This window comes from Pinus tabuliformis, chromosome 5_2 (genome assembly GCF_031772625.1).
Source record: "Pinus tabuliformis cultivar Carrire ecotype Pingquan chromosome 5_2, CPIR1, whole genome shotgun sequence".
NCBI lineage: Eukaryota > Viridiplantae > Streptophyta > Pinopsida > Pinales > Pinaceae > Pinus > Pinus tabuliformis.
In genome coordinates, this window is record NC_142306.1 from 978,245,430 (window position 1) to 978,268,739 (window position 23,310).

Here is a 23,310-nt window from a genome sequence, read left to right on the forward strand (position 1 = left end):
AAAAATAATAACCACGGATAATGGGACACTTATTCCAAGCTTAATGTTGGGCAAGACATCCTAGTGGGTGTTCATTTGGATGTTTATGGCTAAGGAAATTGGCAAAGGCAATGGATAAGGCTTTGGAAAGGAAAAATGACATTTTTGGCACATTAATTAATGAAAATAATGGAAATTAGGAGAAAAAGGAGGTGAAAGATCATAGGTTTCACGTGAGGATGAAAATGAAGGAAAATAATGGAAAATGAAAAAAATAAAGGCCTCATTCATAAAAATGATTTTGAAGATCAGTTCATGGCTTTGGTCAGCTCAGTGTTGGAGGTATCTCTCATTATGATCTCTCTCTCGTACTCTTGGATACTTAGAGTTTTCTTGGAGCACTCTTGGAGGGTGTGGCATACTTGGATTCTTGGAGCAAGAAGGAAAAGGAAGAGCAGGAAAGAGGAAGAATGCACCAAGATCAACAACTACACCATATTTGCTTGCAAGTACCAAGTTGCATGTATGATTTCTTCACTAGTTTTGGCATGCATGCCATATGCATGTGGATTGTTGGTTGTGATCTGTCATTAGCATGGAGGATTTCCTGGATTGATAGTGGATTGCATAGCCTTGCCATTTCCTGGATAGCCATGGATTTTGTGGGTTTATTTCATTGTTTTGGTTTAAGTTGGTTCTCATGTTCCCTAGCTTGCGTTGAGTTACTAGTCTTGGAAGCCCTGGTTGGACAAACACTCTGGAAGCCCTATAACAACTTGGGTTGAGTTACTAGTCCTGGAAGCCTTTGTTGGACAAATGCTCTAGAAGCCCTTGGTGGGTTGAGTTACTAGTCCTGGAAGCCCTGGTTGGACAAACACTCTGGAAGCCCTATATAAGTTGTGGGTTGAGTTACTAGTCCTGGAAGCCTTGGTTGGAAAAATGCTCTGGAAGGCTTGGATAGAGACCAATATGATGATGGTTTTGTGATGTCCGACTGTGACGTGGAATCACTATTTTATGGGTTGAGGTCGATGGCCTTTGGAATCCCTATATGAGTTTTGATTGATGTATTCTATGAGATCCCACATTCATGCTTGGAATATGGCAAGGGGGTGAATGGTTGAAGAGATATTTGGCTCAACCATTCTACGGTCTAGTGGAAGGTGGAAGTCCCATCCCGGGTTTGGATTTTGCATCATTAATGAAAGGTTATTTCACCTTGTATTTCTATTATAATTTTGATGGGCTATATATGGTCTATCTAACTGTACTTTCATGAGTATTTTTTGCTGCTATTATGCTGGTTTTGTATGTGTTTTATGACAACAACCATGTGTGGCTCTCATCATGTTTTTACTTGTAATTGAATGATAAATGTATCTATGACCTAATGGATGGAATGGAAATTGATGTATTGAAGCATCAATGGTTCTTAGTGATTCTTAGCTAAATATGAGACCCATATGCTAAGAACTGTGAATTACACTTGTAGATTACACATTTGAAATATGTTTGACGAAATGCTTGCCATGGCTAGTAAGGGTCCAGTCAAGGTCTTGAACAAGTATTTTCTTTAGTACTATCATTTCCATGTTATTTTACTGATTTGAAGAGATGGATAAATTATGGGCAGTGGCGTGGGCTCTGGGCCTCAAAAAGTTGCTCAAATCCAAAGTCGTTGGCATAGCACTGATAGAAAAAGTCTTTGGTCGCTGGTAGGCAAGCCTGTGAGAGCAACTTTGGGTCTTTGGTCACTCTCATGCCTATAGCATGAGAGCAATTGAGGGTTAAAATGTCCAAAAGTTTAGTAGGACCCAAGGCAAGTTGTCTAAAGTATTGGATTGATCCTTGAGGGTCTTGTAGCTGATGATTAATGTCTGTATGGTGTGTTTATGTCGATTCCACTTCCTTAATGTGGCTTAGGAGGTCGAATCATATCATAGTGGCCTCTCATCGCATGTTTACCCCGAATGGCCAGTTGCTTGGGTAGATGTGGGAAGAGGGTGTTACATAACTGAGTTGTATCAATTGATAACTTTAACTAATAAAACACTACATGAAGCTACTTTATATGTGCATCCATATTTATACAAAACTTCAAGTTGGTTAAATAAAAAAATTTAATTTTTACATTTTTTTTTTTAAATGATATAGAAATTTATTTAATTATTTTTAATGTTTTCTCTAATAATTCTCTTCATTCTACACTTTCATATATATATAAAAAGTAGAGCAGGTTTGGTTGTTGTTGTTGTTGTTGTTTTTAATACTTCTCACTATCTCCATCCTCTCTCACTCACATACACTTAAATTCATTAGTGTTAGGGTGATGGCACCTCACACTGACACTAATGAATTTAAGTGTATGTAAGTAAGAGAAGATAGAGGTAATGGGAAATATTGGAAAAAAAGCATAAAAATCGCCCAAACCTACTCTACTTCTCTTTCATATAAATATATGAGAATAAGACTAAGAGAATTATTAGAAAATGCATTAAAAATAATTAAATAAATTCTTGTACCATTTTATAACAAGTCACAAATTTTAAAAATTAATTTAAATTTTAAATTTTAAAAATTAATTTTACCATGTAACCATCTTGAAGTTTTGTATAACTATGGATGCATAAATAACAACTCAATTGTAGGTGATAGTTGTTGAAATTAGGAAACTCCCTTGTTCTAATGGCAACAACTCCTTGTTCACTAGTGACAACTCTCAGTCCCTTGTAATGGTGGCTCCCTTGTTTCACAATTACAGTTCGGACAAGTCCTTTGTAATGGTGGCAACTTGCCTATATCTTGTTGCTGAAATAGAGTATTGGTTTTTTATTGAAACTTGTGTTTTTACATGCTCCAAATTGTAATGCCCGGTTGAATTAATCTAATGATAAAATTATTTTATGTGTTTTTAGTATTTATTTATTTAAAATTAAATAGAATTTGTAAATTGTAGGTACTAACTACATTGAGAGTTATTGATTTACATATTGACCCTCACATTGGTACTCATGAATTTATTTTTTACTTATTGATTTAAACAATGACACCTTATGTTGACACTGATAGATTTATGTGTATGTGAGTGAGAGAGGATGGAGGTAGTGAGAAATATCAAAGAAAACATAAAAATCACCCCAACCCTACTCTACTTCTCATATATAATAGACAAATGAAGATAATTATTAGAGAAAAAAATTCAAATAAATTATTATATCATTTTTACCAAATCACAATTTTAAGAAAGTAAAATTAATTTAAAAAATAAAAAATAAAAAAATAATCTTGCCATCTAACCAACTTGAGGTTTGGCATAAATATGGATGCAGACACATAGTAATTTCACATTGTTTTTTATTAGCTGAAGTTGTAAATTGTTGCAACTTAGCTGTAGTTGATCATTGTTGAACCTACAAAACTTCCCTAATGTAATGGAGACAACTCCCTATTATAGTGGACAACTCCCTGTTACAATGGCGCTAACTCCCATTACAATGGCGCTAACTCCCATATTTCTCAGTTAAAGTTGCATCAACTCCCGTGTAGTCATGGCAACTAGTGTGTATTATTAAGGCGACAACTCTGTGTTATAGTGGCACCAACTCCCATATTTCTTAGTTAAAGTTGCGTCAACTCCCCTGTAGTCTTGGCAGGCAACTAGTGTGTAGCTTGTTACTGAAATGGACTATTGTTTTTTTTTTTTTTAAATCTGTCTCTCCATGTTGTAAAATTTATCTGTAATTTTAACTTGAGACAACATGAAGAGGAATAAAACTATGTTTGTAACAAGAATAGCTACCACGGAATGATTAAAGTCCATATACATCTCCCTACAAGCCATGTTGCAGTAAGAAGTAACAAACAATTCCAACATATATATCAATCAAGCACCCACAAACTATAGGAAAAAAATGTCGTGGATATCAATCATATGAAAATGAAACTAAGGAAAAAAGATAAAATGTTTAAGAAAAGTATGATTTCAGGCTACAAAATCCTCAGTTTAAATAAATCAACATTTCAACCTTAATATTAGAATAGAGCATCATAGCATAATATAATTGTTGATTATCACCGGACAACAATGTGTAAGAAATAATATAACTAAATATATTTCATGAATATTTTTTTTTAAACTTGGTAAATTTTAATAAACAACAGAGTAGTCATGTGTAAATAAAAGTAACAAACAATTCCAAAAGATAAACAAGTCATGAACCAACAAAATATAGGAAAAAATTGTAGTGGATATCAATCATAAGGGCCACTAAGAAAAAAAATGAATGTTTAAGAGAAGTATGCATTAGACTACAAAATCTTCAGTTTAAATAAATCAACTTTTCAACCTTAATATTAGAAGAAAGCGGCAGGCATAATGCGATTTTTTATTATGACTAAACAACAATGTGTAAGTTGGGTAAGTTCAGGGACAAAATAGAATATACATTAACATGTATTAGAACTCAGAATATCTGAATTCCAATAAAATTTGACTTTAAAAAATATAAATTCTAGGTTTATTTTAAGTAAAAAAAGAAAGTTAGAACAAATATATGAAAATGTTTTACAAATTGGAGAGTTTCAAGCAAAAACGTATAAATTCTAGGTTTATTTTAAGTAAAAAAGAGAGAGTTAGAACAAATATATGAAAATGTTTTACAAATTGGAGAGTTTCAAGCAAAAACGAAATCCAAAGCACACTGTAAACTAGAAATTTATGTAAGAAATAGTAAAGTTTAGTAAATTTTATGGATTATTTTTTTTTTTTTTTTAAACTTAGTAAATTTCAAGGAGAACGTTTTTACAAACCCACAAATTTGTGCCATAAAACGTAGTAAATTTCATGGATAATTTTCATTTTTTTTTAAAGATTAGTAAATTTCATGAGAACATTTTCCTATTTTTAAAAACTTTATGTGAGACATGGGAGCTCACAGTAAACCATAGTTCAGTTATTTATGTAAAATCTAGAAATTCACAGTGAACACAAATATGCATATATGTAAATGAAAATAACATAGTGATTGATACAAAACGAGGAACAGTTATCATAATTCATTCATGAAATGTTGTTTGTGGTTTGAACTCAACTCAGATGATACTATGTTGTGATTTCCTTAGTTGAAATTCAATCTTTTAAATTTTGGATGTCGAGGTGGTATTAAATGGGATAGCTGGAACTAGAGGGTGGCAGTACATGAGACAGAGAACTGGAGCCAAACAGAGCAAGGAGTAACTGAGACGGAGCTAGGGAAGTAACAAAGACAGAGTGGGCCCATCAGAGTACTCAAGACAAAAAGAAGTAACAAAAACACAGTGGGTCCATCAGAGTACTCAAGACAAAAAAAGACACAGAAACACGTCAACGGAAAATGGAAGGCACACAAACCAAAGGGTAAAAGAATACTCCTTTATTATTTTGGTAAGGATTTTCAATGTTCTAATAGAATAACAGATTCACCCATATATTATGCCACTTTACATTACAATACAATACTTTATATATATGAATATGCCACTTTACATTACAATACAATACTTTATATATATATGAATATGCCACTTTACTTTACAATACAATACTCTATATATATTAATGAATGGAATGATCTGAATAACATTTCCAAAAAATATCTAGAAAATATATAATTACATTAATCAAAGTTAAAGAATATTTTGATGGGGAGGGAGATGAACATGGTTCATGGTGAAAGTACATTATTAAATTCTAAAATTCCAGATACAAAATAAGCTTGTGGAAAATGTTTATTTCAAAATTTTACTATTATAAATTAATATATTTTGGTGTAATAATAAAATTATTTTACAATATATGTTAAGCACGGTTAAAAGAATGCATTATGAACTAACTTGAAGGTGAATTTATGTGAAGTTATAAATTGATACACTGATATTATTATACATGCATTGAGTTAGATTTGATTCATCATGGATTATAAATTAATTTTTAATTTTAATATTTTTTATTGTTTAATATTATATATTGTCATTGTTGAGAAAAACTTTATATTGATATTATATAATCAACAAAATGCTTTTACATAGACAGTTGTGCGATATTTTTTCACATCTATAAGTATGGCGGAAGTTATGAAGAAAGTTCTGTTGTATACAGAATAATGATGGAGATTGGAAGCATATTATCTTCAGCGGTTAAACAAAACTGTATTCCATGCCAGTAGAGAAGTTACGTTCATACCTTTTGCTATGTATAGTACCGATGTAAGATCCTAGCATAAGAAAAGACATAACATGAGAACAAAAACATAGATGTGAGTTATATGTTAGGGAGACAGAAATCTTGGATCTGGAAGCATTTGTTTGCCATTTTAATCTGCATCCTCCATACGCCCTGAGGGGAAGTTAGGCCTTTTTTGGATAATGCATCAGCCTCCTTGTTATTAGCTCTGACAGTGTGTGAGATAGAATAGCTCTTCTTTCTACTCCATAAGTCTGCTATTCTATCCAGCCATCCAGCAAGATGAGTGTCTTATATTCTATGCTTTGACAGAACATGATCAATAATCAACTTAGAGTCTTCGAAAATATTTAATTTCGAAATGTCAAGGAAAGTGCAGAAGGAAAGAAGTCCTGCCAATGCCACCGCCTCAGCCCTGCTGTTGGATCCCTGTCCAATTAGTATGAGAGTTATTGTTGACCATTAATTTTGTAGCTTTTGATTTTAAATATTTTTAAATAATGTTATTTTTTATTATCAGATAACATAAGTTTGAGTCTGGACAATGAGATTTAGTTATTTTAACGGAGGAGCACGATGACTAGGGTTTCAGAGGGCAAGTATGGTGCCGCCGCCGACCAGGAAGCCAGGATTCTGAGCCGTAATAGTTCTGCGCTGCAAGGGATCAGTGTGGCAAAGCTTCGATCAGACCTTTCCCTCTCTCGGGCCGCAGTTCATACCGACGCAGGAGGATCAGTCAAACAGGGGAGGGCTGCTCGAGATGGCGAGAAGGCTATGCGGCCAGTCGATCTCCTTCCCACATTCCGACCTTCCTATGCTGATCGATTTGGTTTTCTCGGGCAAATCAATGAGGAAGAGGGCGAAATCGTGATGGAGCTCTATGCGGATGTGGGGCCGAAGATAGCTATGAACTTCCGCGCATTGTGTACTGGCGCGAATGGCCTCGGACGCTCAGGCAAGCCTCTGCACTCCAAGGGTTCGTCGTCCCGCTGCGTGATCCCAGGGTTCATGTACCAGGGCGGGGACTTCAAAGGGGGCAACGGTACCGGTGGATCCGACGCAAATGATCAGCGGCCTCTCTACAGATCTACAGCCCTATCCTTTGCAGCAGATCTGGGCTGGAGCGAAAGCTACCTTCGGCAGAAGCTTTTTCCTCCCCCTCCGCCTCCAGTGCGTCAAGAGATAGGAGACCCAAAAGCCTCTAGCCCTGTGTTGCTTCAGAAAGTCTTTGAAAATTTCTCTGCCCCCTTTCAGGTTCAAATCACACAGATCTCAGGCAAGACCATTCTGCAATGGGTATACCCTTCAGATCTGGTGCAGAATCTTAAAGTAAATCTGGAACGCCGATTCTGGATCCCCTCTGCCCTACAGAGACTTATATTTCAAGGTAAACAACTCGATGATCCTCTTCCCCTCTCTTCTTACAGCATAAAAAATAATAGCTCTTTAGTGTTTTCCCTTCGTTTGAGAGGTGGCGCTGCAGGTCAATCTTCTTCTACTCCTCCCTACTCCTACAAAGCTGCAGTACACTCTGAGATTCCCATTTCCCCTGAACCTCCCAAACCCAAGCCTTTTCTGGTTGACAAGTTAGAGGAGGTTCCCTCTGTTGAGATCTCCCACCCTGGCCTTGCAGAGGACATTCAAAAATTTGCTGAAAGGGCCATCATTTGCAGATTCAATGGGCTTTGGCCTCGATCTAAGGACCTTTATGACTGGATCAATGACAACTGGACTCACCATTGCAAGGTTTGCTTCTGCTCAAAAGGATATTTTAAAGTTCTGTTCAATAGTCCTAAGCACTATGAAAAGGCCCTAGAAGAAGGTCCTTGGTTCATGGGTACAACAGGACTCTTCTTAACTCCATGGTTCTCAGATTTTGACCCAGCTTCTGCGGGCATCACCAAAGCCCCTGTCTGGGTCAAACTTCCAAACTTTCCAGCTCACCTGTGGCACATAGCAGTCTATAGGAGCATAGGCAGCACCTTGGGCAGCTTTTTAATGGGAGATTTCAAGGGGGAATTTCAAGGTCTCTACACATATGCTAGAATATGTGTGGAGCTAGATCTAATCTCAGAGCAAATCAATCTCAAGATCAATGACTCTGTCTGGACCCAGAACCTAGATTACGAAAACACTGCCTTCCGCTGCCACCACTGTCACCTAACAGGGCACCTACAGAATTCCTACCCATCACTGACTACAAAATCGAAAAAGGGCAACTTTGCAAAGACCAAACCCAAGCGTTGGACCCCTTGTTCTCTGCCGCCAGCAGTGAGCTCTGATTCCTCAAGCTCGGAAGATGAGGAGAGCGATTTAGAACCAGACCAAGCGCCTCAGACGATGGATCCGTCCACAGATACTCCTGCGCACACCACTGTCACAGCAATCTCCCAGAAACGCGTCCATGAGACCTCCTCTTCTGAATCAGATAAGGAGATCCCCTTGATGGAGAATTCCAGTCTTCAAGTTGTTTTAGCTCATTCTCCCCAAGATGGCTGGATAAAAGTCAATAAAAAGAAAGGGAAAAAACATCGTGTTGAGGTTTCTGCCCCTGTGGGGTAAAACTCAGTTTTTGCTCTCAAGTTTTTTGTTGTAGCTCTGTGATTGGTTCACTCCTTCTCTGGGACCGAGGTTGATAGTTTCATCATTTCCAGTCGGTCGGTTTCTTGTCTCTCATGATTGTACTATGTTTTACTCAATAGAAATAGTTTAATTTTACTGAGAAAAAAAAACATAAGTTTGAGTCTTATTGAAAATTTATAAATTTTGTAACTTTTGATTTTAAATATTTTTAGATAATGGGATTTTATATTTTTAGATAGCATAAGTTTAGTCTTATTGCAGAGTCATATCAAATATTATGGGTTACTTAATACTAGATGCCTATAAATCTTAAACCATCAATAATAAATCTATGGTGAAATCAAGATTATCTTAATTACTCTATAACCTAGTTAAGATTAGATCAACATGTCCCCTTTAAATGCAAAGCAACTTAATTTTCAAAATTCAATGTGATAGGTATTATCCTTATGTTGTCTTGCTTATTATATGAATTGTAGATGTTTGTAGTTCGGGAACATACTTTTGCACAGGGCTAAGTGTCTAGGTGTGCAAAAATTACCGCAGGTCTCTTTAGAACACTCGCTCTAGTGTGAGCAAGTTGCATTTGCAACTTAGCCTAAGTTAGACTTAAGAAAAATATGTAAGTATTATGTTGGTTTATTGAGCTAAAGCAAAATAATTTTCTTTAATGATTATGTTTTAATCTCAGCATTTGATCTCAAGTTAGGCGAGATTCAATTTTAGCTATCAATTGCTTTGGAGATTAAAGTTATAGACTTAGCTCAATATAAAGTTATAAAAGCAAGGGTAGGGAGAACAAAAACACAAGATTGAGAGAGGTTTCTCGATGAGTGTGTTGGGTTTAAGGAAGGGGTAACAAGGAGATTTCAATCAATCAAGGAGGGTTGATAAGTTGGAGAAAATATTATAGGTTACCCAATACCATAGACTTATAAACCTTAAACCATCAAGAGTAAAATCATCCACAAATCAAGGTTTCCTTAATTATTGTATCACCTAGTTAAGATTAAACCAATAATTTTCCTTCAAATGCAAACCAAATCAATTTTCGAAATTCAATGTGATAGACATTATCACTATGTTGTCTTGTGTATTATATGAATTGTTGATGGCCGTAGCTTGGGCGGGTACTCCTGCACAGGCTTAAGTGTCTAAGCATGTAGAAGTCACCCAAGATCTCTTTAGAACATTTTCTCTAGTGTGAGCAAGTTGCATTTGTAACTTAGCCCAACTTCACCACATAAGTATTATGTTGGCTTATTGAGCTAAAGTAAAATAATTTAATTTAGTGACTATGTTTTAATCTTAGCCCTAGATCTCACACGAGCCAAGATCTAATCTCAATGGTTAATCACTTTGGAGATTAGGGTTAGGGATTTACCTCAATGTAAAGTTATAAAAGCAAGGCTAGGGAGAAGGATAAGACACCATACAACAAAACAATATTGAGATAGGCTTCTTAATGAATATGTTGGGTCTGAAGAAGGGGTGGCAATGAGATTTGGATCAACCAAGGAGTCTTGATTAGCTGGAGAAAATACTATGGGTTACCAATACCATAAATAATAAACCCATCACCAAATCAAGGTTGTCTTAATTACTCGATCACCTGGTTAATATTAAACCAAAATTTCCCATTTAAATGCAAACCAAATCAATTTTCAAAATTCTTTGTGATAGGTATTATCACTATGTTGTCTTGTTTATTATACAAATTGTTGATGTTTGTAGCTTAGGTGGATACATTTTTACAAGTCTAAGTTTCTAGGAATGAAGAAGTCGCCAAGATCCCCTTAGAATACCTACTCTAGTGTGAAAATTTTGCATTTGTAATGTACCTTAAGTTAAACTTAGGAAAAAAACAAGAGTATTATGTTGGTTTATTGAGCTAAAGTAAAATAATTTACATGTGTGATTATGTTTTAATCTCATCCTTTGATCTCAAGTGAGGTGAGATTTGATTTTGGCCAATCACGTTGGAAATTAGGGTTAGGGATTTAGCTCAATGTAAAGTTATAAAACATGGTTGGGGAAAAGGTGAAGAGACCATACAACAACACAAGATTGAAAGAGGTTTCCTAGCGAGTGTGTTGGGTCCGAAGAAGGGGTAGCAAGGAGATCCAAATCAACCTACGAGAGTTGATCAACTAGATCAGATCTAGTGTTGTATGTAATTCCTTAGTTGAACCATTTTCCCAAGAAGGGAGCCCAAGTAAGTTTAGAGCTTAATGAAGAACTCAGATTCGGGTGATTGACACTACAACAAAACCAGCGATTTGCGCCAGATTTAGCGCCCGATTTTAGTGCATTTTTTTTGTAATTGTGATGAGCAACCTGGCGCTAAATCTGGCTCTATTGTACAATTTTTAAAGCGCCCTTTTTTGCACCTGATTTTGCATCCTTTTTCACGCTAGATTTTGCATCATTTTTTACACCAAACTATGCATCATTTTTTGCGTCAAATTTTGAACCAAGATTTGCATCTTATTTTATGACAGGTTTTGCTTCTAGTTTTGTGTCATTTTTTGCATCTATTTTTCATTCTCTTTTGCTTCCTATTTTGTGTCATTCTTTGCTTCCATTTTTGCACCATCATTTGCATCAAGTTTACACTGTATTTTGAATCCAATTTAACGTCTTTTTATGCATCCATTTTGTGTCAGTTTTTGCATCTAGTCTTACGCCAGGTTTTGTATCTAGTCTTACACTAGTTTTTGCTTCTATTTTTGCACCAGCTTTGGTGCCTATCTTTGCACCATGTGTTGAATTTGATTTAGCACCAAATTTTGCATCCATTTTTGTGCCCATTTTTGCATCTTTTTTTGGACCATTTTTTACATCCACATTTACGTTTGATTTGTCTCCATTTTTCCCATCTCATTTTGCACCATATTTTGCGTCATTTGTTTCATCCAATTTTGCATCATTTTTAACACCTTCTCTTGCATCTAATGTTACATCATTTTGAGCATCCAAATTTGCATTTATATTTGCATCTTATGTTGAGTCATGTGTTGTGTCCACCTTTGCATCTTATTTTGTGTCTAATGGTACATTCAATTTAGAGCCATTTTTTACGTCTACTTTTGTATTTGTTTTTGCACCAAGTTTTGCATCCAATTTTAAGCTATTTTATGCCCCTTTTTGCACCATTTTTTTGTGTATACTTGTGTCCAATGTTGCACCATTATTTACACCGACTTTTTCATCCAATTTTGCATTTTTTTGGTGTCTAGTTTTACATCGTTTTCACCATCCAAATTTGCATCTTTTTTTGCCTCATTTTGTGTCCACATTTGCATATAATTTTGTGTCTGAGTTCGAGCCTAAATTTGCATGTGATTAGGAATCATTTTTTACATCCAATATGGCATCCTTGGTTTCACCTTTTTTCAGCCCCATTTTGCATCTTGTTTTATGTCTTTTCTTACATCTTTTTTTTTTCCTTTTTTGCACCCAAGTTTGCATCCCAAATTTACACCATTATTTGCATCATCATTTGGCATATTAATTTGTAACGTTTTTTGCTTCTTTTTAACGCTTAACTTTGCATCTTATTTTACATCTAGTTGTTGTCTTTTTTTGCATCTAATTTGGTGCCCATTTATGTGTCCTTGTTTTTGCCCAATTTGATATCCTTTTGTATGCCATGTTTTGTTCCCTTCTTTGTGTCAACTATTGCACAATTTTTCACTTCTAATTTAAAACACTTTGTATGTCAATTGTTTGCATTTTGTATTAATTTCTAGTTTAACATCCAATTTTACTTTCAATTTTGCATCCATGGTTACATCCGCATTTGACTTCTTATATAGAGTATATTTTTCTTTACATATATGACCCCCTTTATAGATTCATAGTGAAATATATGATAGTTTCTAAATATCATTAAAGCTGATATCACAATTCAAAATCATTTGTAAAGAAATTTAAGAGAAATTGACACATCCATCCAAAAAAATAACAATGTGTCATTAACAATTTTCAAAACATGTATAAAATAGCAACATAATACTAATAAAATCAGTATTATTTTTAATCAAAACAAGTAAAATTCAAATATGATTAATAAATCAAAATATTTCATGAATATCGTTATTCTACGATAAATTAACAACTTACATAAATCAAACTCATCGTATGATTACAAAATCAAAATGTCTCATTGATATAGGGTAAATTCACAACACCCATCTAAACATAACAATGTCATTCTACACAATAATTTCTTCATAAAAAACAATGCATGTGCATGCCTAGCTACCACCACCAAGATCATCCTCATGATCATCTTGACCATCCTCATTACTCTGATCCACATCATCACCAACACCGCAACTATCATCATCATCTCCTCCTTCACCACCATCATCCTCATCCTCATCCTCATCATCTCCTGATATATGTTGAACATAATTTGGATCATCGTCTTGGCAATCATTACCTATAGCATTCTGACAAAAAAAATCAATATTACATGTTAGTATTAATTACATAACACAACACATGTTTTTGTTATACAATGTTAACCATAAAACGAGGTAAGATACAATATCTAATAGTACTAAAAAATAAAATGAAAATATGGTTTAAAAGTATATTGGAAATCCAACTAAGATTACATACCATAGAGTCCATCCAAACAACAAATTCAACCCATCTCTTTTGCTGTAGCACCTCCTTTTCCAAATGATTTGGAGGTCTTCCATATTTTAGTTCCTATCAATTAGTAAATAGGGAGAAATTAGATAACAATGACTTTCTTCTAGTACAAAATTTATTAAAAAAATATCACATGTTTAATATACTTACAAAGGTTGTTATCAGTGCTTTTAAACCTTTCTGGCCACTACGATGAGTGACTTTTGTCTTGGTTAACCTCGCCTTGGATGCCTTGTCCTTAAACATAAACCAATTCAATTTATTTTCACACAAATACTTATAAGTATTAATACATTCTAAATAATGTTTAATGAAAAATTCAATACCTGAATTTTTATTTCATATATCTTATTTATAACATTTTAATGATTACAATAATACTCTTGTTACCAGATATTGTCAGAAGAAATCTTACAAGACCGCTACCTAAGAACATTGGACAGTTGAATGCATTAGTTAACATGTTTGAAGAATTCTATCTTCAAATCTAGATCCATCTCATGTGATTCCCGTATGTGGTATAAATTGTCTTGAAGGTACCTGCATCATTCGACACAAAGCTATTCAGCACAATCATTAACAAAAAACATCACAACTACACAATATGAACGGTGCATCAAAATTGGCATTCACACGTCTAAGGTCTTTTTGGCATATCTGGTGTGGGTATAAAAGGTTTCCATTAAATCTCGTAAGCCTTTTTAACTATTATAAATAAACCACTAAAGTAAAACAAACAAATCAGTTATAAGAACTGAAAAGAAAGCTTGAAAAAAAATTAACATTTTCTAAAAGGCAAACACTAGAACACACTTCCAAATACTTTTCCTAAAATACTTCTTCAACCTGGCATCAAATTTGAAGGGCATGGTCATATTTCAATATGAAGTCATACTATATTTTCAACCCTTCTATGTTGGCAAGTTAAAACTAATGTTCCACCAAGACTCCGGGATAGGGAGATGCATCTCTGGGGTGATGCACAGGGGGGGTGTGTGAGAGTACCCTCAAATTTTAGGTAAAATTAGGGGGCAGGGGGATATGGGGGTATATAATTTTTTTAATATATTTATATATATATATATATATATATATATATATATATATATATATATATATATATATATATATATATATATATATATATAATATATTCAATAATGAAAGCATAAATACATTGATCCGTAATGTTAAATAATGAAATACAGTGATCCATACTCATCATTCATACTAATACATACATCATTCATTCATACACCACGAGATTCAATAATGAACTAGATTGATCCATATTCATCATTCATTATTCAACATTCTAGAATCTAAATTGATTTAAAAATTAAATTCATCATTCATCATTCTAGATTCTAAATTGATTTAAAATTTAAATTCGTGATTCTAGAATCTAATTAGTACTAACCAAAATAGACTATAGTAGATACTTAAGCCTGAAGATTGGAATAGTAAATTGATATAACTCAAACTCAAAAAAAGTAAAGAGTGAAAGTCAAAGAATCAGTCTAAGGTCATCCATATCTAAAGTCAAGACTCGAAAGTTAAAACTGACGATTAAAAATGGCCAATGAGCATTTTAGGAGTGCCATGGAGGAGGAGGTGCAACAGTTAACTGGTAAGTCAAATAGTGCTGCGCAGCAAGCTGAGTAGACATAAGCTTGGTAACTCGAATGAGTGAGTTAGAGATTGCAAATTAGTTTAGGTTTTGATATTTGTTATGTGTTGTTCTTTTTAATTTTAATTTTTTTTATGGTTGTTTTATAATTTTTTTTAATTTCTATATTACAACAGTTACTAGAAAAAAAATTAAGCAGAACATGGGAAGGGGCAGAATTTAAAAACTATTCTAATCCATCAAAACAATCTGCTGCTCAATCTAATATTATCGGGTTAATCCTAATCATCAAGTTTAGCATCTAATGCTTATCACTATGTAGCAAAGTTGCCAGACTTGGTTGGGCTGGGACTTGGCAAGACTCAACGACTCAGCACAGACCCAGCAAAGAGAAAAAAACTCAAAACATGGTAAATTTTGAGCACAAACCAATCCATATAAGTTATAAAACCACAATCTATGCAGAATTTCAAAAGATTATCTCATAAAATACGATGACACAACATTTGACACTCGATATTTGTATGCAAAATAGTGAACTGAAATTCCACGATCAAATTCACAAATAGTACTCCATTCAGCTACATAACTCATAGTTTCATAACATAATTAGATAATCAAGGTAGACAATGTCTCCAAGTCCAATCTCAAGCCTCATTCATGACTACAAAGATGCCAAGAATAAGCCCTCAAGGAGTTAGCCAAAATCTCTAGACTGAAGCAATAATTGTGGTGCAAACGTATTTGGTGTTTCCATTAGAGATAATGAAACACTAAAGAGACCCTGAGTCTCTTCATCAAGCCTGTAGGATGACATCCCATCCTACAGGCCTACTAGTATAAACTTTAAAAAAAATGCAAGTTGATAAACTAAACAGTAAAACCTGAATGTGTAATTGCCCACTTACCTGAACTTTGAATGCTGAGAGGGTGAGACGACTTTACTCAGCAGCTAGTGATCATTGATGATGCTAAAGCCTCCTTCAATTTCCCTCATAAATGATGATGAACTCAACCCGCTCACAGTGACAGCACACAGCACTCTTCTAAGGAAGAAATGGCTCTTAAAAATATATGGAATGATAAAGAATAAGGGGAGAAATGTCTTTATAAAGACTTCCTGCCCTCTCAAACACTTCATTTCCCTCCTAAAAATCACAAGTGTGGGGTATTTTTGGTCACTGTCATTGGGTCAGCTAAGCCTGGGTCAGACTCCCGAATCTAGCAAGTCTGGCAAGACTCCGCTAAGCCAAAGGGGAGCCTGCCAGGGGAGTCGCTGGGGAATACTCGGTCCAGAGCTGACTTGGCAAGACTCAGCCAGACTCAGGAGACTGGGAAGAGTATGAAGCACTGCTATGTAGCCAAAGGATATATGCATTTTATGGTACTTGTCTACAACTAGATAAGCAAAATTGTTGGGCAATCCAAATAGAAGTCTTCTACATTTGCATAAATCTACAGGACATAACAAAGAGGACTGAACCATCTATCCAAAATGAACCAAGTAAAATACAAAACTTTGAGTCGACTCAGCCAATGCAACAATTTCATTATTTTGTAGATTCTTTTACTTTTACATAAAAAAAACTAGTTTGCATTGTTGTTTTTTTTTCTATGTGGTTCATGAACCCCGGAGATCGGTGACCGCTACATCCCCAAAATATTTGTACCAGGCAGATCCATCTGAAGTGACCACTTACTGCCTGCGCAACCACGGAGCCTAGCCTCGAGAGTGTTGACAGCATCGAACCCATGCCCTCTCAATAACAAAGCTGCTTTATTGACAAGACTCGACCAATTGAGCTAACCCTAGGGGCTTAGTTTGTATTGCTGTTACAGTAAGAAACAAAAATATTTATCACTTTCTGTGATTATATTACCAATTTTTTGCAACCAAAATATTGATGATGGTGCACAAAGCATTTTTTGTAAACTATGAAGTTAAGTTTAGTTGTGCAAAAGTTTGTAAAGAGCCTCTCAGAAGCCAATCCCTGCGAGCTGGAATCAACCAGGGCATTATCAAACTCATTCCTATGGCAAAAGACCTAGTGCTAAACACCACCTGGAGACCCATAACTCTTTTAAACACCTTTTAAAAAATCTTGGCCAAGGCATCTGCCTTGTGCATCAAGCATATTCTTCCAAAGAGCATTCGCCTAGAACAAACAAGGTCTATTTGTGGGCAATATATCCTTGACAATTTCAATGCAGTCTTTAAAGGCATAGAATGTGCCCATCATACTAGCCTCAATGGCTTGTTTGTCAAAATAGACTTTGAGAAAACTTATGACCGGGTGAAGTGGTCCTTCATTCAGCAACAAGTGACAGCAAGGAGGCAATCAATCAGCAGCTCCACTGAAGGTTGAGCTGAGGAAGATAGCTCTTAATTGCCCAAAGCAGAACATGGCCCCCCTCAAAAGGGGTGCTTTTGGGCTTGGTGCTCTTGATTAAATGGTAGTTCCAAACCCTTATATATAATAGAGCCCAATGGAAACATCGCAATTCGCTCATTCCTGAAATCCTAAAAATTGTTATGTCTGATGCATTTTGAGTGGAATCTGAAATTTACTTTCTCCATATGAAATAAAATGAGGTCAGAACCACTCTCAAACATCCTAAGTCAATTAATAGGGCCCTAGGGTTGAATGTTGAGCTTTCCCACTCATAAATTATTGTTTCAAACAAAATTAAGGGGGAGCACCTAGCCCTTTTTTAGGGGAGCTGCCTAGAAGCACCCCTTTTGGGGAAACACATCCCCACAGTAGGGAAACGTTTCCCCCTGCGTCTCCCTGTGTCTCCCTAAAAGGGGGCGTGGGGAAACGTGTCCCTGAGCATCTTCCCATCCTAGGTGTGTGGGAAGCGTGGATACGTGCACCCCACCATAGGGGACACATCCTCATGGAACACTGGTTAAAATAAACTATTGTTTTCTTACAAAAGCAAAAAATGGATCAAAATTTTAACTATTTCGTATTTTATGTTTAGCACAATTGCAAGTCGTGTGGTAGTACTAAAATAGGATAGATAAACAGCAGTGTTTTTTATAATCACTACATAGTCGAATTCCTATCAATCTTATGTGGAAATGATGTAGCTTGAAGTATCTAAATGCAGTACCAAAGTAGAATTGATACCAATAACCAAACAAGGCAGTGACAACACAAACAAAATTTGTTGTAGCATCAAACTACAGAACTGTATTATCTAAATTTTTTCCTGGTAGCACTCTCATTTCCGTAAAATGTTTTTAATTCCAATGAACAAAGACTTGCCTGACTCGATAACGAAATTGTGTTCCTTTGACATCAAGGATTTAGAAAAGGATTTAGAAAAGAACCAATCATAGTAGAAGGATCATTACAGGATCTAAATACTAAAAAATAATCACCATAAAAGAACACTAAACATTAAAAGTTAAAACTAAAGATTGGAGTATCTAAAGAACAGAACCTAATTATTGACAAAAACTAGACATTAAATGAAGGATCGTGGGATCTATGACCCAGTGTCGATAAGAATACAAAATCAACTTCTGCATTCCCCTCATGACCCATCTGGATATGGACTTAAGGAGACCAGAACCAATCTTAATAGATTAATTACAGGATGTAACTGCACAAGCCTAGTACTCCATGAGTCTATCCCCCATCTGCTTATACTAGATATAAACAACACGTTTGTAGAAAGTTAGAAAAATACATTGTACAATCAGGTTGAACTCAATACAAATTCAATTGGACCTACAACACATTCCAGCCACAAAGCTGGAAAGAGCACAATAAAAATAAAAGCAAACATTGAATCTTATCACTGTTGTGGATTTTGTCCTTAGAATGACATGAGACATTCCAAATATGATGCCCAATCTGATATGTTGGCTCTTCTAGCATGGATGCAAAGAGAAAGCAATTACAGTACTTGATCTGTTTTTTATAATATAAGACTATATTTTGCTAAGAAAACAAAGGTATACAAAAAAGCCCACATGCATTACATATCGAATATCATTCCTTCGGGAAATCCCTAAAAGCCAAGTGTATGTGGAGACTAATATCAAAAGAGGACCTCTGGAATCAGATTCACATTCAGAGATATATTGAGCCCAATTCAGCAGAAGACTGGATTGGAAACCCAAACAAGTCAATCAACAATGCATCAATATTATTGAAAGTACTGACTATAACATTCCCTTTAATAGGCAGATTGCTGGCATGGAAGGTTTGCAATGAGGCTAAGGCGAAGATCAGTATAGACCCATGGATAAGCAGTGGAGCTGAGTACAAGCTGCCAGAAGCAGTGATAAACTCTCTTCAATCTAGACCAGGCAGCTGGACCAGGAAACTCCTCCATTTGCCAGCAGGATTGGAATAGCGCTGAACAGAGAGACAACTCAAAGGCCAAGAAAATATTCAATCAAAAGGATTTATAAACAAATCAAAAGTGTGCCATGCCTATATAAAAGACTCTGATGATGAACATGTTGGTCTAAAATCCAGCCTTGGGGATTTACACTCCAAAGTTAGGATAAGAATCGTGTACCCTGGACAGACCAGAATGCACACTCTCATGGTGGAAGCGCATCTGGATAAGAACCTTTCAAAAGTTCATTATTTACATGCAGTTGGCAATCTTAAATAGAGCACCCACATAGGAAGTTCTTAAGAGAAGAAATGGATCAAGTCCAAGCAAATGTATCATGTGTAAAAGAGTTGAAAAGAACATAGACCACTTACTGATATTCTGTCCTTAATAAAGGAAATCTGGATGGTTTGACAAGGATAAAGGACTGTGGACAAGGAGGTTATGCTGAAGAGTGCTCTAAAAAGTGGTAGCAAAACTCAGTCCTCAAAGGCCTTCCTCTAATAGTATCATGGGGAATCTAGAAAGATAGAAATGTTGAAATCTTTGAAGACAGGTATATAACTCTTTCAATGTGCCTTCCAAGGTCAGTCAATCTTCTCAAACTTCAAAGCTTTTTCATCAACCCCAACACAGAAAAAGTTGATTCGTGCTCCTATGGACAAATTTGGAACATGGGGATTACTTTGATGGAGCTAGTCAAGGTACCCCCCAAAAAAGGGAAGCCATACGCGTTCTCTATCTCAATAACTCTCACTGTATCAGATTTAACACAGATTTAGGTGAGGATCAAATAACTACACCGAGCTTATTTCCCTAACAATACTCTAAAAGCTAGCAGCCCACAGTGGCATTTAAAAAAATACCAGTGTTTGTTGGCTCATTGTTGTTAGATAGTGTACCCCAGATCATCTTCTACTAGGTTGGAGCACACATAGCAGATCTGGGCACCTTATATTACAGCAGCATTACACAAATCCATGCAGCATTAAATTCCAAACAGCATAATGATCTGTTGGTGAGAATGCAGCAATAAATAGACAGTAGGAGCACATCACAAATTTTACTATTCCAGCAATAAGGGCACACACATGCATGTATGGACCAGCCATAAAAAGAATAAGATAATTTTATCATTATACTTCAGGTTAAAGATAAAGTGCTAAAGTTAGATGAGTCAGTTCTGTTTTATTTTTCAGTCTTTCTGAATTCATTTTTTATCAGTTAGATAGAGCACAGATCCAGAGATCTAAGTAATATATCTATTTTTATAAACCCTAGGTGTCACTTATAAGAAAGAGTGAGAGTATGGATCTGTAATAGGGTTAGTTTCAGTTCTTACACAAAATCCTTTCTAGCAGATTTTTATTCAGCAGTATTGGAATAGCAGTAACAACTGTTTTTGACATTGATCTGTGTGTTCCAATGTATCTATTCCAACTATGTTTGTAGATTTTAGTGAGATTCAGATTGCAGTTTTGATTAGCCTTTAAATTTAGACAGTGTTAGTTTCCACTAGAAGAAGAATCTGTTTACAATGAGTTAGACAAAAATTCATAATGGTATCAGAGAAAGGTTTGTTGAAACATTCTAAAAATCCTTGAATAGATAGTAGGACTGCTACCTATGAAAGGGAGCTGTCAGGAGGCTCCAGGGATCGGATGCTGTGATCCATGCTTGAGAAAAGCACAGTGAAGTTTCAAGTTGTCGGGTTCTTTGTTAGGCTGCTGATCTGTCTTAACTTTCGTTTAGGCGATATTCCAATGCAGTAGTATGGCTACAGTAAATCTCAAATACATGGACAGATTGGAAGGTCCCTCTTAACTTCATCCCAGGGAAGTCTCAGGTAACCAGCCTGCATCCATCTTAACTACAGATCTTCCAAGCATTTGGCGGGATCAAATTTCTTTTCACTCTAAAAGAGGTTTGCACCTCAATAGATTTGATCCCTCTCGACACTCGATAGATCTGGAGTTAAGATGGATCTAGAGTGAGAAATTATTCTTACATAAGAATATATTAGCAAAACCATGGGTTGTCAAAACCACCAACAATAAATTGACTATTTTACCTCAAGTTTATTTTAATTATTAATTTTATTTTTTATTTTATTTTTTTTTAATTTTATTTCATTTCCATTTTATGCAATTTGACTGAGTCAAAATGTTTACATATCAAGACACGACATTACAACATCTCTTCCATACCAGGCTGGTGAGCGCCTCTAGGCACAAAGATATTGTTGGAGTAGGATTTGTCTAACTTCATTGAGAAACTGGTTGTAGAGCCTCCCAAACCTGTGTAATTAGTAAATCATAAAAAGAAGATGGCCAAGGTCAAGTGAGTCATACTTGAATCTATGAAGGATCATTAGATCCCTCACATCACCAAAAAGACCACAATAAAGTACATGTTTGATGCTCTAGTCACTCTATCAGAGTGAGAACAACAAACAGAAGACATTCCTAAGAAATAAGCTTAATCCCTGCAAATGAGTAAAAGGATATTGTAGTTTCCTACTTAATGAAGATTATTGATCTCCATGATCAGCTTGCAGCAATTGAGAGGAGGTGAAGGGTGAAAAGCTAGTACTCATTGCATTAAATAGGTCCTGTTCTTTTTGGAAACTTTTTGGCTATGACATCTAGGCCAAAAAAAAGTTAAAACTTCCCATTTTGAAGAGGCTATGGAATGACTTCAACTAGAAGGAGCAGAATGTTGTCCCCATTAGTAAGACGAAGAAGGGCAACAAGAAAAGAGGAACTAAGAAGGGTTAAAAAGGGAAGAAAGAGAAGCCAGGTTCTTGTAACCAGGGAAGGAAGGACTTGAGCCACATCAAGTGCTTCAAGTGTCAAATGTTTGGGCACTTCGCTTCCAATGTCATCAAAAGAAGGGGAAGGGAAAGCAACTTGTAAAGAGTACAAAAGCATCAGCTCAAGTGGATGAGCTTTCATCCAATCTCGAGATACACTTCTCAATGGTCTCATGCCTGTCATCTGACATCATGTCTGATGTGGACTGGTATGTGGACAGTGGAGCCTGCAAACATACAACCTCTAACAAGAGTACCTTTAGTATAACTTGGTGATGATGCCACATATCCAGTTGCAAGAGTGGGATCCATCAAGTGATATCCTTAAGCTTACTAAGTTAATGATGTTTTGTATGTACCTAGCTTAACTAAAAATCTCTTTCCAATTTCAGTGATGATAGATCCTACATATATGGCTAACTTTGAAGATCAACAAGTCCTCATCCTAAATTGCAAGGGAATCCTATAAGAACTTTAGGGTATGATAGTGACAACATGTGTGAGCTTTGACAAAAGAGACTAGGTCACTTGCACTAGTGAATGTTGCCAATCTTGAAAAACATGGTGTGGGCATTGCCAATCTTCAAGGCTGAGAAGAAAGGAGTGTGCAAAGGTTGTGCACTTGGCCAGCATGTAAAGGATGTTTTCCTGGCAGTAAACATAGGTCAAGAGGGGTTTCTGACCTAATCAACTCAAATGTATGTGGGCCCATCTCTTCAACTTCCTTATCAAGTAACATTTACTATGAATATTTTATTGATGATTCTTCTAGGAAGTCCTAGACTTAATTCACAAAAACCAAAGGAGTGTGAGCAGAGATACCAAGTTTGAAGAAAATGCATGGTCCTCTAAGTCTCAAGAACCTCCAATAGTGACCATGGAGGCAGAAGAGATTGGTATCCCAAAAACAGATCTGCAGAAATAAAAAAGATCATGAAACGCACACTTAGATCAGCAAGCTTTTGGAAGTGCAAGGGGTGCCTCTTTACCTTCAAGTTCAGCTAGAAAGCCTAGATGGCTAATCTAGACATTAAAAGAGGCAACAGAGTAAGTTGGTGCTCC

General features: G+C 35.7%; 1 protein-coding gene across 6 annotated transcripts in view; it reads right to left on the reverse strand.

The window, feature by feature from the left end:
* Window positions 1-23,310, reverse strand: part of LOC149162555 (uncharacterized) — a 45,377-nt gene that overhangs the window by 19,698 nt on the left and 2,369 nt on the right. The window contains exons 2-5 of one of the 6 annotated variants that reach the window (XM_089437315.1): window positions 13,863-13,987; window positions 13,598-13,684; window positions 13,412-13,504; window positions 12,881-13,239 (exon numbers count right to left, since the gene is read on the reverse strand). The exons of 3 other annotated variants lie outside the window; for them this stretch is intronic. In XM_089437315.1, the coding sequence (XP_089293441.1) occupies window positions 13,042-13,239; window positions 13,412-13,504; window positions 13,598-13,684; window positions 13,863-13,910 (426 nt within the window). In that variant the 5' untranslated portion in view covers window positions 13,911-13,987 and the 3' untranslated portion in view covers window positions 12,881-13,041. Of the gene's footprint in view, window positions 1-12,880; window positions 13,240-13,411; window positions 13,505-13,596; window positions 13,685-13,862; window positions 13,988-23,310 lie in introns of those variants that run through there. 2 more of the 6 variants (XM_089437317.1, XR_016261936.1) reach the window with 2 other exon arrangements.